The sequence below is a fragment of the Cucurbita pepo genome, chromosome 16, assembly GCF_057944985.1.
Source record: "Cucurbita pepo subsp. pepo isolate OVF chromosome 16, ASM5794498v1, whole genome shotgun sequence".
In the NCBI taxonomy this organism is placed as follows: Eukaryota; Viridiplantae; Streptophyta; class Magnoliopsida; order Cucurbitales; family Cucurbitaceae; genus Cucurbita; species Cucurbita pepo.
In genome coordinates, this window is record NC_141813.1 from 10,338,204 (window position 1) to 10,354,862 (window position 16,659).

The 16,659-nt window shown below is 37.6% G+C and overlaps 1 protein-coding gene across 1 annotated transcript; it reads right to left on the minus strand.

The window, feature by feature from the left end:
* Positions 1-921: 921 nt before the first annotated feature.
* Positions 922-16,564, minus strand: LOC111776759 (Transducin/WD40 repeat-like superfamily protein). The gene is made up of 12 exons (XM_023656105.2): positions 16,051-16,564; positions 15,115-15,224; positions 14,828-14,897; positions 11,030-11,162; positions 10,782-10,919; positions 7,093-7,232; positions 3,003-3,050; positions 2,499-2,609; positions 2,226-2,407; positions 2,023-2,144; positions 1,401-1,477; positions 922-1,312 (listed from the first exon to the last, which is right to left on the minus strand). The coding sequence occupies exons 1-12, from the start codon at positions 16,249-16,251 to the stop codon at positions 1,202-1,204; spliced, it is 1,443 nt and encodes a 480-aa protein (XP_023511873.2). The 5' UTR covers positions 16,252-16,564; the 3' UTR covers positions 922-1,201.
* Positions 16,565-16,659: the final 95 nt, after the last annotated feature.

Consider the following 16,659-nt stretch of genomic DNA (forward strand, 5'->3'; position numbering starts at 1 on the left):
TAAAACCTAAGGAAAAGTTCATGGTAACTTAGTGGGTTAAGGTTCGAGAAGAGCCTACAAATAGATTGCGCACTAAGTATTTTTATACTTACCTTCTTTTTTCTTTTTCAAGTACCGATCGAGGTGGAGAGGTGTTCCAGAGCTACGCTATCACAGAGGAGTGTTGACCCGAGTTGTCAGTTTAATTTATAATTTTAATAACTTGATCCACATCTATTTTGTATGATTTTCATTTTTTTTTTTGTTTATTTTAGATTTGACTACAATGTTGTATAACTTTACGTGCAAAATTTTACAGTGTACTTTTATTTTTATTTACTTTTATCTTATCTTTTAATCAAAACGTTCATATTCTAACATATTATTTAATCATTGCATTTTGTAAATTAGAAGTGCTTTTGAAAATTTTAATTAAAAAAAAAAAAAAAAAAGAATATTTCATTGGAATTTGAAAAGGTTACATTATATTGTTAATTAGAGTGAGGAAACCAGGTCACAATTCAAATGAGGCCTGTTAGGGTGGGCTTCAAGTTTGGGCTTCGGCCCATATTATTTCCTTGAGGGGCCCAAAAAGAGGTCAAAAGGAACCATTTATACATTTTTATAAGGGAAATTTAGTGCTACAATTGCTGGTAAAGATTTCAAGAGTACGATTGTGACACTTAGCTATCATACCAACCAACTTTTTTATTGGAGAAGATTCATGTCAAAATGCTATCGGCTGAAGTCGTCTGCCAACCGGTAGCTACATAGAACCCATAAATTAGATAGATGCATGGCTCTAAGTACATATCAAACAAGAAAAAGATCGATATCGATATTTATTTTACTTCGTTTCTATGTGGTAGCTAGTGTTCATTGTCTTCTCAATCTAATGATATATCTCATTCTCAGTCTTGATCAAGGCCAAAGAGTTGAACATTGTAAATCAAATAGCATTTATTTACTCACTTCAAAACTTCAACAATATGATATTTTGTTACACTGTAATTACAGAGGTGTATTCAGAATATGATCACTCCCCTTTCTAAAACTAATGAGCTAAAAAGGATAAAAAGAAGAAAGAAAAAAAAAACACTCTCTGAGATACTGATGATTAACTGTAGTTGATAAAAGAACGACAAAAACATGGGAGCAAAATGGAGAAGAAAGATGTTCATTAATCAACAGAGCAATTTCAAAAATCTATTCACACGTCTTTCTAACTTATCTTTGATCTCTTCCATACAATTACCGTCCCATAAAGATCTGACGACGCCAACAGATTCTCCCCATGGTTCCACGAAACCCCGATGACTGGAAACTGGTGGCCCTGCAGAGTCACATGTGTGCTGGTTAATCGACAACAAACGGTCAAGTAGATAGTTTTACCTCGGAGAGAGCATGAAGAACATGTGAACCTGGAGCTTGTTGACACAAGTATGTTTGGGTCGTGTCAAATCATAGAAGTAGACATTTGAATCCTCACTTCCTGCAACTACAATCATAACAAAATCCAAATATCACAGAAATCAATTACAATTCGGAACGAATAGAGAATATTAAAATAGTATGAATTTCGTACGATTCTACGATCTTTTAAGTATTCATGATTACATCTCAAGTGATAAATTTGTAATACTTTGAACACGGTATCTGCATGTATGATACAATTATCTGCCTGTGTGATCAATTCAATGTGGAATGAACAGAGAACATTAAAAATAGTATGAATTTCGTACGAGTCTACGATCTTTAAGTATTCATGATTACATCTCAAGTGATGGGTTTATAATACTTTGAAAACGGTATCTGCCTGTGTGATACAGTTATCTGCTTGTGTGATCAACTACAATGTGGAACGAACAGAGAACATTAAAATAGTATGAATTTTGTACGAGGCTACGATCTTTAACTATTCATGATTACATCTCAAGTGATGGATTTGTAATACTTTGAATACCGTATCTGCCTGTGTGATACAATTATCTCTATTTCACCACTTGATTATATGATTTCTGAAGAAAATTAAGCAGTCCTTACCAATGTACTCTCCTTTTTCCAGGGAGAGTAGGGGGCAGAATGAAGCACGGATGCTATGTATCCTTGGAGATAATTTGAGTGAGCAACGAAGGGTCAAATATCCTTGAACTTCCAAAGCAATACTAGAGAGTCAACATAAAACCTTATAAGTAGTCAACAAGAAATAAAAGAATAAAATGAAAGCCATTTCATGTTGACAAAACCTGAAGAAAGACAAGTTCCCATCTTGAGTGCAAGTTAGCAATACAGGGCCCCTGGCCAGCAGAGAGAAGCTTCGATATTGTACAGTACATACAGGAGATTTGCGCCGGCTACTACACCATTGGCGGTGAGCACGGGATAAAGCTCCTGTATGAGAGTTCATGCTCACAGAGTAAACATATCCCTACACATGGAATCTCAATAGTCAATCTTAGGAAATGAACATTTGGTTTTCAGAGAAGAAAGTTCATAATATAATTGCACCAATGACATACATTTCCGTCTCCACAGAAAAGGATCTGACCAGTGTGATCATGGTCCATGGATGTAACCTCACTATCAAGAACTAATTTTGTCACAATCCTCCCAGTGCTGAAATTAAACACCTAAAATATTCATGAAAATCAGCGGGACACATCTTGGAAAATAAGCAATTATCAGGAATGCGCAATTCTAGTGAAGTGGAATCCAAAATTTTAAAGCAGACAACTCCAAGAACAAAGAATTAGGTGTCAAAAGAAATTTAAGTAGATTAAAGGCTTCACATTCATGCGTCACCGTTTTCCCTTCCAACAACTAGAATCACGTTGATTATGTCTAATCTAGGTGAATGTGCGAGAGAGAGAGAGTGAAAAACATCTTTCTGTTCAATTTAGTTACATTCGAACAATGGCTGAGAAATACAGCTTTCAATTAATTGATACAGGACAACCATGACTTGAAAATATCATCAATTTTACTTCCTCAAGTGGTTGTAAACAAATTTACATCATGCTTACCGTGATTTCCTTATTTGCATTGCCAACTGAGAGGAAGTTGTTATTTACCTACCAAAACAATGACAAGAAAAAAGGGGGAAATGATCAATTTTATTTCACATACATGGATATACATGCATATATTTATATCTATGTATAGATGCACATATAGTTGGGTTAGACATAATCTAGAAAAGAAAGACCACAATAAAGATAAAAACCATCCCACTAGCTCAAGTTACGAATATCACGAAAAGATCTCTCAATTTATATTAACAAAGAAGAATGTCAACAAAATCCCATAGCCGAAGAATTCAATTTAGGAGCTAAATGAAAACTGGATTAAAAAATCTCAAGAGACTATCTATTGCCTCCAGCGAAAAAAAAAAAAAGAAAACAAAAAAAGGAATCTTGAATTCCTCCTGAATGTCATTCCCTGCCTGGATTGCATCAGCAAGAATACCCCAAAAGGGTGAATGTATAAAAGTTGGGACATAGCAAGTTGTACACGAGGACATGATGTAGGCATGCTGGGGTATTTCTGGTAAATTCCTTCGTATTTGTTATTTACTCTTTTAATTATTCTTCGGTAACAACTTTAAGTTGAAATTTGGGCATAATTGTAATTACATTCCAATAACTCAAAGATTAAGTATATAGGCTAAGGTCCCCTTGTGTAAGCCTTTTTTCCCTTCTGAATCAGATCCACTTCTCTGAATATGACTCCAATTACTTTCTTGCATCACTTTCTAGCCAAATCTGTAGTATTTCGTCACATTCTTCCTTCTACTGCTATTATCTTAAACTTTGTGTGGATTTTTTTCCTTTTCTTCTTGGTTGGGTAAGCCTTTCTCTAAAAACTTTTCATTCCCGTCAATCGTACTTATTGCAAGTCCAAATTAGACTGTTGTTCTTTCCTATTAATTTACAGAGAATTACATGTCCCTTAAGGAAGAAAGACTAACTAAATCTAAATAATAAATTCCTAGATACTAGGTAATCTATGTAAATCCAACAAGATAACTTTGGGAGGTCAACTACTTCCCTTACTTCTGCTGCCAATTTGATGGGAGGAGATTCTGAATTGAGCATTGCAGCTCATAGGTTTTCTTTTTCCAGGACTTTTGATCACTGAGATAAATCTTCCAATGGAAGGAACTTATGTTAGTTCTCGAGCACTATGGCCAGCATATTTCTTGTTGCAATTGCTTAGTCTTGCAAAACTCTTGGGCTCCCAGATAACTTGCACTTCTTGTCCAATATTCATAAAAATAACTCTGATTTTTCAGGTAAGCTCTTCACCAGCAAAGCCTGCACATGATAATTTGGAGATACTGTAAAGGGGCCAGGCCACCAGACTGGAGGCATACCGACTATCCAAAATTCGATGCTTCTAACTTACAACATCCTTCCCATCCTTGTAGCAGATGGCATGCGGGTAGGGAGAAAGGGGAATGCTCAGGCTCTTTTGAAATCCTTCACAAATATTTTTTTTATGAGAAATCTTTAAACATGGAATTTACTGTGGTTGAGATGAGCCAAATCTCCTTGGGTGTTTTAGATTTCAAAAAGTACCAAGAGCTGGAAAATGATAGATTCCAACCCTCTAGCAAAGAAGACCAGAAGGATTTACAAGAAAAGTTGGTACTAACTTCTCGCTTATGTGAATCTGACATACCCTCACAGAGACACCCACAAGTTTGTTGACGACTCCTACCATTTCTACACCGTTATTGGTCTCTTGAAAGTTAAGATTCTGGCAGGCATTAACTTGGTCCCAAACCTTGAGAACAGTTCAGTTACAGCTATTAAGGCCAGAGATCTAACCTAGTAAAAAGCAGTTTGAAAGTGGCAATTAATATCAACCTAAGGTCTTCTCAAAATGTACTCCTTTTCCATGTCCAATCTTAAACGTGAATTTCTTGACCCAAGTATCTCATAACTAGAAATAAGGAACCAAGAGGCCCTATACTGTAAAGACTGCCGAATATTTCAATCCAGTCAACCTAGCAACTTTAATTTTAATGGCCTTATATGAAAAGCTTCTTCTCCTTATTGAAACTCCATGAATATTTCACTACAAAGGCCATGTTTTTCTTTACTATATTTCTAATTCCAATACCTCTTTCTAAGTTGATAATAATTTACCCACTTAAGAGACAATTTTCTCCTCCACATAATGAGAACTGAAGAATGTTTTGAAGGAACCTCGAAATAGAGATGGGTAAAAGTAAAAACACTAACAGCCCACATGAGCATTCATTTTTCAATCTCTTTATGTATCAGTGAAAAGTTCGTTACTTGTTAAGTAAAAATGAAAATTAAAAAAAAAAAAAAAAAAAAAAAAAAAACATATGAGCATAACTTAGTCGTTAAGGCATCTCTACATCTTCTATGAGATCGTACGTTTAAATTATTGCCTCATATTTATGATGTGATATATTCTTTGAAAACCCAAAACTAAGAATGTCAAAATATATATATATATATATATATATATATATATATATATATATATATATTTTATAACAAGGAGTGGAGCTTTGCTCCACATAAGAATCAATATAATATCAATAACCATTGTCTCAACCAAGTGTATTCTACTGTCAGGACCAAAATGTAAAGGCCAAAATACTAACAGTACAGAGTATTCTACTGCCTGATGGGAAGCCACGATAGTTTTGGCTAAAATTTGATAGCACAAGAAAAGTAGGATTAAGAAAATGTCAATTAATGATGATTGTAAACCCTTTCCAAATCAAATGTAAAGGCCAAAAGCTCCAAGCTTCCAATGTGTCCTATCTTCCATAACGTCATTAATTAAAAGTTCAGGATTTCTCCTTATTTTCAAGCCTCACTGAAGCAAGATACTTTCTGATATGAGGCCATTAATGAAGCCTTTGTTCCTCTGACCTAGGAAGGAGTTCTCATCCCTCAATTTATGCCTTTGTATCTTTTTTGTTTCCAATTATTTCATTGCAGCCAGATTTCTTCTGAGAATCATCAAGACTAATGGATTTATCGAGCTCATGAGTCTTCAATCTCCTTCATAAAATTATGTCTTAAGCCACCGCAGAAATTATCTTAGTCCTCGGAACCGAGGGGCAACAGCTAGAGAAAGACTGTAAGAGCCAGATAAACAAAAAGTATAGGCTAGTATAGCATCCACCGAACCAGAAAGGAGACCTCAATAGACAAAAACAAGTGATTGCGATCCAAAGGGTTTAGGATTTTAATTGATAACAATCCATTAAACCCATGACTATGGCTTGGGAGGCAAGATTCGAATTTAAGTATAGGCTAGTATAGCACCCACTTCCTGGAGGCTCAGAAGATTAGAATCATGCCCTTCAATACCTCCTGACATATTGTAAAATCTCATCAGAATCTAGCTCTGGAGGAACCTCTGAAAAGAACTAAAAACTATTAACCACTGGTACCATGGTCTCATAGATTAGAGTGGCACACTGAACCCCATGAGCCTTCCTAGTGGTACTTCGGAGATAGATGATGAAACTATTTGATCTACAGCTTTAATGAGGGGGGGGGGGGGGGGGGGGGGGGAGGGATTCGCATGCAAGTTTTCTTAATTTGATCAGCGCTTCATTTAATTCCAACTCTAGCCTTTTTGCCTCTTTGCAAATCCACCACAGGAATTACAAAGTTATTGGATTCCATTAGTCAATTGGTTCCTAAATTGTTTCCAACCTCTGATGATCCTTTTGCTATATTATGTTGTTATACCTGTCACTAAAATCATGAGAAAGCACAATCTTCGAGCCTAAGCAGGAGACTGTTTAATCTAACTCCTTTTTTGCAGGGAGGGGGATAAAAAATTTATAAGCACCCAAAAATGAACACTCTGACATTGATCTAACCCAGATTGATTAAAAGATTCATTAGATGAAGAAAAAACATTGCTAGATTTGAAAGGAGAAGGGAAATTACAAAAACAAGATTCAATATGGTGTTAATGATTTAAATATCATAAGAAATACAGAAACAAACAAATAATCAAAGCCAACCTTATTTTATAGGTATGATAATAGATAGCGGGTCAAGAAAACCACTGCTACGGTTTGCAACATTATTGATATTGTTTCATACTTACCGGATGAAAACGTATACACAGTTGTGAAGATACTCCATAGATTACTCTAATGCAAATTCCCCTTGATATCTCCCATACTCTAACGGTTTTATCCATGGACGATGATGCAATGTACTGGTTATTCGATGAAAAATCGAAGTCTGAAAAAACACCAGTATGTTAGAATTTTACTTTCGGAAGTGGACAATAAATACTAAAGAGACAAATTTAATATCAAATCTGATGCTTGTAATGAAAAAAATTCTTGAAGCTATTTTTGATAACTAGGTGTTTAGGTTTTCTTTCTTGGGTAAGAAACTAAGCTTTGATTAATTGTAAATGAAAGAGTGTAAGAGAGTACAAGGGCATACACAAAAAAGAAGAAAAAAAAAAGCTTGTAAAAGAAATCCAACAACTAACCACATGAAAGAATTCCAATCCAAAAGAAGAAACGGCCGCACATAATGCTTTCTTTTTGGTGTAGATTAATGTATCCTTTTCAAGTGTCCCAGGGGGTATATTTGAAAGAGTTTTCATTTACTCTTTAATTCCACTGCTAGACTCTGCTGGTTTTCGAACTTCATCTATCTGAATTTATTTTTCCAATGCCAAATAGGTAAATATTTTAATCCTAATCTGAGAGTTTTCAACGTCTTAAAATTCTCGATCATAAATAGTTTCATCATCAAGCAAATTAAGAAATACCACGGCTTAAATAGCATATAACTTAGAGTCAATATACGACAGTGTTTCTTAATTTTCTTATAGTCATATAACGTTATTTACTTCAATTCTTCAAACCGTTTTCAAATGTATTTCTTCGTGCACGTTTTCTAAACCTTTTCTCGCAACGTGACTCGAGGCCCAAACATACACCGGCATTGTTCGTGACGTCCGAATTTCTCACAGCTGACTTATTCGCTTGGTTAGAACAAGTGTCGCACAATCGCTATCCTGCTATTTTAAGAGTGCGATTGTGACAAGTGCTCAATCTTTTTTTTTTCCCCACAATCTCCACTGTCAACTCTTTGCATACCATGTGTGTAATAAAGACAAATATACCCAGAAACATCCATCGAGACACCAAAAACACTGATCAGCAAATCTTTAGGGACCTACGCATATAAGTACCCACAATTAGTCAGTCCAGTTGAAGATTAATGCAATTGGAGGTGCTGGGTGCCACAGTTGTACTTTTTCATCCGTGCGGCATCCTGATCTTAATACGCTCATGACAAGCTTTGAGGGGAACCCATGCCCCATATTCATTTTTCGCCCGACTTTGTGGCATCGTCGGAGATTAGGTGAGGTTTGCTTTCATCAACCGTACATCACTTGTGTAGAACCCAAGTTTGTTCAGCCACACACGCTGCCTGCGTGCACATGTTCAATCGTCTGCGATACAACCGATTTGCCTTTACACTATGCCAAGTCATTTGGCTCGACCTTACCTCTACTCAGGGCCAAGGTCTCTCACTGCAACGCCGCATCCCATCATCTCATCTTGGTTCCCAATTAACATGGCCCATATACCTTCATGTCATCCTAAGTCCATATACCTTCACGTCATCCTAAGTCATGGGGTGTCGTTGGTCATTGCAGCTCTCTCATTCATGCCATCAAGAACAAGCCCACGTGTCGTTCATAACATCGAGACATCTCGAATCTCCATTCATTCGGATTCTATCAAGACAGTGGCCCTCCCATGCCCATGTCATGTCATTTACGGATTCCGTACATGATAGCAGGTGCATAATCCATCCTTCGACACATGGGTTGGGGCGCAATACTGGCACAACCGTGCCACCCGATATTATCCTTGAAAACCCCATTTCAAAGGAAGTCACCCGAGACACTCGTCTCGGAATGCTCGCTCTCATTGTGGCACACGCATGTGCCACATGATAGCTCGCTTAGGCCACAAGGCCCAAGGGTGGTGAAGAGCAGACACCATGCCTCCTCCTAAGGTACAATTTGAGGCATTTACAAACTGGTGGGTGTAGACATGATTTTCGCGAACAGACATACGGTATCGTGGAGCGTTTGTCCAATGTCCGATTGACACAAAAATTAGCGAGCTTTCATATTTCATATGGGCGGACTTGACTCCAGAACTGCATGCCCAAATTTCCTTAAGAACCCCGACTTTCAAGGTTAAGGCTCGAGGCCCTATCCGGCCCTTTAACAAGCTTATTTTTGATACTCTTGTCAACTCGTTGCCCTTATCTTGCTTATGAATCATCTTCTCTTCAATGTCCACTCAGTGTGGTGTGTTAAATGATGTACCGTCCTCCTCGATCGCATCATGGCACTCATCTAGACCCTCACGTGGCCGGATTGGCACCACTTGAGGGTCGCCGCTTCTCTTGTCGCAACGTGAGGGTCACAACCTACTCTCTTCATAGTAAGGTTTTGATATTCTCCCCTACTTAAACTAGTTATCATCCTTGATGATTTAGCATTGGCCCTCCCATGCCCATGCCCATGCCCATGCCATGTCATTTACGGACTCTGGTGCATAATCCCACATCTGACACATGGGCTAGGGTGCAATACCAACACACCCATGCCACCCGGTACTGCCCTTGAAAAATCCATTTCAAAGAAAGTCGTCTGAGACACTCGTCCCGGAACACTCGCCCTCACTATGACACATGCATGTGCCACATGGTAGCTCACTTAGGCCACAGGTCCAAGGGTGGTAGAGAGCTGACACCATGCCTCCCCCTAATGTACATTTTGAGGCATTTTCAAACTAGCGAGTGTGGACATGATTTGGCGAACGGACATACAGTGTTGTGAAGCATCCATCCGGTGTCCAATTGACACCAAATTTGGCAAGCTTTCATATTTCATATGGATAGACTTAGACTCCAAAATTGCATGCACAAATTCTCTTCGGAATCCCGACTTTTGAGGTTAAGGTCTGAGGCCCTACTTGACCCTTTAACAAGCCTATCTTTGACACTCTTGTCTACTTGTTCCCCTTATCTTGCTTATGTCACATCTTCTCTTCAATGTCTACTCTATGTGGTGTGCTAGATGATGCATCGTTCTCCTAAGTTGTATCATGGCACTCGTCTAGGCCCTCGCGTGGCCGGATGGGCGCCGCTTGAGGGTCTCCACTTCTCTTATCGCAACGTGAAGGTCACAACCTACTCTCTTCCTAGTAAGGTTGTGACACTTGGCATATTTCTTTTTATGGTTGGCTTTTGCAAATTTCAACCTTCAACCTCCTTTAACTTACCCACCTCTCAAACCTCTCAAATCAATGAAGTTCATTTCTACATCGACTCAACATTATGTGCATGTCTGCTGCACACACATGAGAGAGAGAGAGAGAGAGAGAGAGAGAGAGTATTTATTACTACAACATGCAAGTTCAGGGAAAAACCATAAGGAATGAGATTCATCAAAATCATTGAGGCATGAAAATTCACACACGTAAACAAAGGCATGAATAACAATAAAACATAACCATCCCCTGACGCTTACATCTAAACATTAATTTTATAAGAAATGAGCCTTCATCAGATGAATGAGAGTAAACAAGAAGGGCCTACAAATAATAATGATACAAGCAGAGAAGCAAACCACAAGAGATGAAACCCAACAGAACTATACTCATACTAGCTTTTAACAATCCTTGAAGTTGTGATTGGGAGAAGAGACAGTGTAAAAGACAACAAAGCAGTACCAGCCAATCCAACCTGTGAAGTCTTTTGAATGGCCCAGCAAATGCTTGACGGTTGAAGATGGTTCAGAGACATTGCATACAGTCAAGGACCCATCCGCTGCACCATATGCTAATAGATCAGAGCTCATGTGCCCAAACTTCAAAACCGTAACTGCAGAATTGACAATTAGACTCCTTAAGTAAACAACTTCATTCTGCGTTGATAAGAAATTTGAAATAATCACATGATCGGTTCAGATTTGTTCTTCAATGAAAGTTTACCAGCGACCTTGCATTGATCAAATATACAATGCATTCCGACAAAAGAATATGCAAATTCAGTTCTACGAGTATGTAGCTGACTGTTATCACTTGCATTTGAGCTAAAACTTGATCTTCGTTGACTCTGTAAGTCCTGAGTGAAAGAAAAGAATAAATTATAGTTATGACGAAGCAAAAGCACAATGCATGGAGTTGCATTCAGATTTAAACTTACCGTGGTTCTTGTTACGCTTAAAGAAGCAAATTTGATTTAATTATTTAAATCATTGAAAACTCTACATGGGCTATAAACAACAACTGCTACATGACAAAAGCTGAGGACCAGAAATTCTCTTTTTGAAATAACCATTCATCTAACAGCAGCCTAACTCAAAATTTTTGAAATAACAAACTCTCTTGCATGCGCCTTCACATGAATATTTATTTCAACCTTTTCATCTCTCTCCTACTTTATAAATTTATCTGATCTTGATCTCTTGTTTTTTTTTTTTTTTTTTTTTTTTTTTTGTAAGAAACCAACTTTTATTAAGATAGATAAAAGTACAAACAAAATCTACCAAAATACAATGGAAAAAATATTAATTACAAAAAGATGAACCAGTTGCCTTTATTTTGCGTTGGGGGGGGGGGGGGGGGGGGGGGGGAGGGGTGTTAATGGATAAGGAAGAGTTGTTACAAAAAGAAAAAGACAGACTTATGACGGACACTCCAGGCCGTGTACAGTACAAGGTCACAAAAAGATCGAAAGAATTGGATTTGGCTGTGTCCTTAAACCAACAGCTTGAGAGAGCCTCGAAAGTACAACCTTCCAACTGATTTGTACCACACTAGAACAAACAAAACTGATTGCAAATGAAGTTCTAAGCTTCGACAGCTAATTGCATCCAATAAACAGGTGTTTACACTTTATCCAGTGTGTTTATACTTTATAGGATCAACGACCAGAGGAAAAATGTTATTTTATTGGGGCACAAATACGTCCCAAATCAGACTGCCAAAGGATTCATCAAGGCGTCTATTATCCCCATGAAGGGCTTACGCAGCAGAATCAACAGAAAATATGCCAGAACTCTATAGTTTCCATAGCAGACTGCCTTTTAGCTGACTTAATCTAACCCCATCAAGAAGGTAAGTCTGGCCCACTCATACATCTCCCAATCAAAGTGGTTTCTCCTGAGATTAAGATCTCATGCAAAATTACAATTGTTCCACACCTCCATAACTACAGAATTTTTGGCTCTGAAGTCCTAAATATCAAGGCGAAGGAGACCTTTAAAGGATGGACTTCAGCCGAAGAATTATCCCAGAAGTAGACTTGGCAGCAATTACCGAGGTATAATACAAGTTTTTCTTCAAGAAAGTTTTGGTTCTAGCAATGCTACAGTTGCTGATGATCATAAATAAATGAATAAATAAAAAAGAATTCAGTAGAAAACGGAAAACTCTCCGAACCTCCCAAACCTATCAAGCACGAGATTCCAAATAATATCAAAGAACACCCTACAACTACCTACTTAAGATACCTTCTATTTTATTAGAAATCAAATTATCACTTAGAAAAATAAAAGAATGTACAAGGACATACAAAAAACAAGCCCACAAAAAGTCGCCCCCAACACTAGCTACAAGAGCGAACTCTAATCAAAAGAATGAGACTAAGCTGGTAATTAAAAAAAAAGTTTGATTAACAAGCACCTATAAAAAAGAATTAAACCTAACCAACTCTCAAATCTCCTTCAAAGATCTCTCAGCCCATCTTATTGTTCACCTTAAGCCAAATACCCCACAAAATAATGAAAAAGACAAGTCTGCCATAAAACTCTTCCCTTATTGCAAAAAAGATAGTTCCAGAGAGTCTTGATGTAAATCTTCTAACTACTTCTCTGACGACCTTAGTTTGTAGGCTTCAGTGTAATCTCTGTTTTGTTTTGTTTTGTTTTGTTCTGTTTTCTGTTTAAACTTCTGTTTTTTATGTTTTTACTGAGGTAAGAGACTTAGTTACCAGTTTACCTAAGGCTGGTTTGTAGCCTTTACATAGAGGACACTAGGTTGTAAGAGGTATTACTTTTCAGAAAAGAAAAAACAAGTTTCTCTCCAATATTTGTCTCAAGAAAATTAGTTTTACACTAATTGGTATCAAAGGCTACGATGAAGGAACTGATGGCTGGTAAAAAAAGAATCCCACAACCTTCGGTGAAGGCACTGCTTTAACCGGCCAAGAGGCACAAAGCCTCTCTCCCACGACAATGTCTGGCTGAATCTTCAACATGGAGGAATTATTGGAAGAAGTAAAGAGAGATTTTTGAGAAATATGCTTACTGTTAAAGGAAGGGAAAACACTTATGATTTCCTGTGGATGGGCAAAAAAAATTGTCCTCCTACCTATGAGTACAAGCTCGGACAAGAAGAACCCATTAGATTCAAAACCACTGTTGTTTACTGTTATGGAAGCCAAAGATTTCAAGCTGAATGAAATATCAGAAATTTGGGCAGTGGTCCAAACTAAATGTGCAGAACCAATAAAAGAAGAAATTCACCCTTGGTTCAGGAGGTTCTGAATTCTTTCCAGAATTACCAACCAAATTCTTTGCCACCATTAAGAACTATTAAACACCAAATGATTTCTTTCCAAGTTCAACTTTACTAAACTTGCCACATTACCGGATGTATAAAAGAACATAAGATTCTATAAGATCAAGATCAACAACTTTTGGATAAGGGGCGCATTAAACTAAGTGTTAGTCCTTGTGCAGTCCCTGCACTCTTAACTCCAAAGAAACATGGAACTTGCCAAATGGGCATAGACGACTGAGCCACAAACAAAATCAAGGTAAAGTATAGATTCCTATCCCTCGCTTGTCCGGTCTAATTGATCAATTGAATGGTGCAGTGATCTTTTCTCCCATGACAGATCACTTGGTTAGAAACAATAAAAAAGAGTCAAACTACCTGCATAAGATGCTGAAATCTTATGGGTCTTCTAACTAGATATTGTGGAATTAGGTAGTTATTCCAGAAGATTAATTGAGGTCTCCGTAAGTTGACCTCAAAATTCTTGGATATTAATTAAAAAATGTCCTCAAATGCGAAAAAGGGTGGAGAAGAAATTCCTACTAGGAGCCAAACTAAATGGAAAATCTTACAAAAACTACCCAAAATTTTTCAGTAAAAGACATCCATAAAATATAAACCAAAGTCTTTTAACGTTATCTTACACAAAATGCACCACTAAAAGCATAAAGAAAAAAATTAAGATCCCTAGATAAAATTTGAAGTATGAAATTCTCTTCTAAGCAACCGACCATGAGAAGAAACTAATCTTCTTAGGAAATTTACCCTTCCAGAGATTGGCGGAGAGGACAGAAGAATTAGGCTGAACAAGCAAACAGGCAAAGAAAGGTTTACACGATAAGATACCTGACAGATCAAGCTCAAAGACGAGAGAACTAAATTTAGGGGATACAAAGTCTGAGTAGAAAAACACGCATTAGAGACAGGTAAGGAGATCCCAAATCAGAGAAGGATATCCTTTAAGTTGAATTGTGGGAGAGGCAGTCTCGTCTCTCATAGAGCAGTAAAGCAGTTACGACCATGCTATGAGCTATGCATACAACTTCAAATAACAAGACAATTCAGCGTTTGGATAGTTTTCATCTCATATAAGGTCACAATTCCTTGCACCCTAATCTCCTTGTTGGGGCTATATTTGTTTCTTTTGTCTATCTTTTTTTTTTTTTTTTTTTTCTCTCTCTCAATGAAAGCATAGTTTGCTAGAAAAGAAATCAAGATTGGATATACCTTGATAGAACTCCAGCTATCCACCTCATGCAAGGCAGAGATCGAACTTGGAGGAAGAATCCATCTTCCACTGATGCATGAATCAGTAAATTATCCTGATGTCAGAATTATGCGGAATATAACTTTAAAAGTAACTCATTAAATAGGAGGTTTCATCATTGAAGTTCATAATAATTTATTGCAACTGAGATAAAAGAACAAATTGAAATTAGTAAAGGGAAGCCATGAGAAGGATGTATCAGGCTATGAATTGGATATTTTAAGTCATCAAGTAAAATTTTAGCAACCTGCTTCCGGGGGTGCTTTGAAGACTTGGTATACGCGAGCTTTCCCAATTCCTTGGCCGGCGTATGTAATTGCGAAATGCCACATAACCTTTTCCATTGCACTTCCAGTCCTTTGGCAAACACCAATAGAAGAAGAAGCCTGACGTTATTCTCAGGAAAAGATGCATAAACAAATTGAACCATCAGAAATTCATGAAGTGAATTGACTAGCATCTGACAAGAATGAACGCAACAATTTAACAAAATTGCTTTCCAAACAGAAACCCTAAAGCGAAAAACGATGAATTTTCATTCAAAAAATGTCCCAGTCGACCACTTATGATGACTTCGCCCTTACCTACCAGTGCTGGAGCCTCTCCTGGACTCTGATTGGACGAACCCTTATAATTTGTCCCTTTGATGGACATAATGAAAATCGTTGGAACCTTGAACTACTAGAAGAAAAAAATGCAGTCATTGACGCTTCAAACATATTGAAGCGTCAATGATTGGAGGAGTTAGATCAAAGGAGTTTTCCGAAGCTCAATTATACATGTCAAAAAGAGTTGCTACATGGCATCTGGTCTCCAATCCTCAATATGGAGGAATTCAACTTAAGCTAAGTGCTGTTTTTTCTGAATCAGGCAACACATTCAAAAGATCTAGGTTACTTGAACTGAAGATTTATCAGATCATCAAGCTAAAATCAGAACCAAGATCAGGATTATCAACTGATGTAGCACTGCTCTCATTCGATCCAAGCGCGACTACCAGGGGAAAAAGGAATCACAAAACCGCCATACCAAATCTACTTAAATTATGCTCCGTAACATCCGAGTTCCCCAATTAAACGGAAAAAAAAAAAATCACAATTTAACTCAAAACCTTATGAAATAGGGGGAAATGCAGAAAAAAAAAATCCAAAAATAAAAAATAAAGCTGCAGAGGAATGCTTACTTTCCGACGAAGAACCGCGGCTTCAGCCTTCCGATGGAGCAAGAGACGACGCATGCCAATATAGTCCGGATCAACACCAATACTTGTAGGTTGGAGCAAGCAGCTGAGAAGTTCCCGATCCATATTCTTCTTCTGTTTCTCCTTCTCCACCTCTCCGCCTTCCTTCGTTGAGCTATCATCCTCGGTCCTTTGCTCCGCCATTGTCACGAAGCTTTCTACGAGTCCGCCATCGAAGATCAATCAGCTTAGTTCGTCAATTCCCCCGATGACCGGACGACTGATGGGTGGCAGATCCAGACCAGACCCGAATAATACTGAATTATTTATATATGTTGACCGAATCTCATTTGACAGAGTGACCGGAGCTCCGTCGGTTTATTCTGGCAACGGCAACGGCAACGGCAACGGCAACCGCCACTCAAGAAATGAAATCGTCGTCAATGGCGTTATTGGGTCACAGGTTTGACTGTAATAATTTTGTTTCGTTTTTCTATTTTTCTTCTTTTTTCTTTTTTTTTAACTAACTATTGAAGAACAATAAACTTTGAAGGGGCGGTGTAAGAATGACAAAAAAATTAAATAAAAAATAAAATAAAATAAAAAATCTAA

What these genes read in the sequence shown, in the direction of transcription:
- LOC111776759 (XM_023656105.2), bottom strand. Translation starts at nt 16,251, where the DNA reads ATGGCGGAGCAAAGGACCGAGGATGATAGCTCAACGAAGGAAGGCGGA. An exon ending in CCGCGGTTCTTCGTCGGAAA is followed by an intron (nt 15,225 to 16,050) that starts GTAAGCATTCCT and finishes TGTTTGCCAAAG; the next exon opens with GACTGGAAGTGCAATGGAAA. An exon ending in GGAAAAAGGAGAGTACATTG is followed by an intron (nt 1,478 to 2,022) that starts GTAAGGACTGCT and finishes TTATGATTGTAG; the next exon opens with TTGCAGGAAGTGAGGATTCA.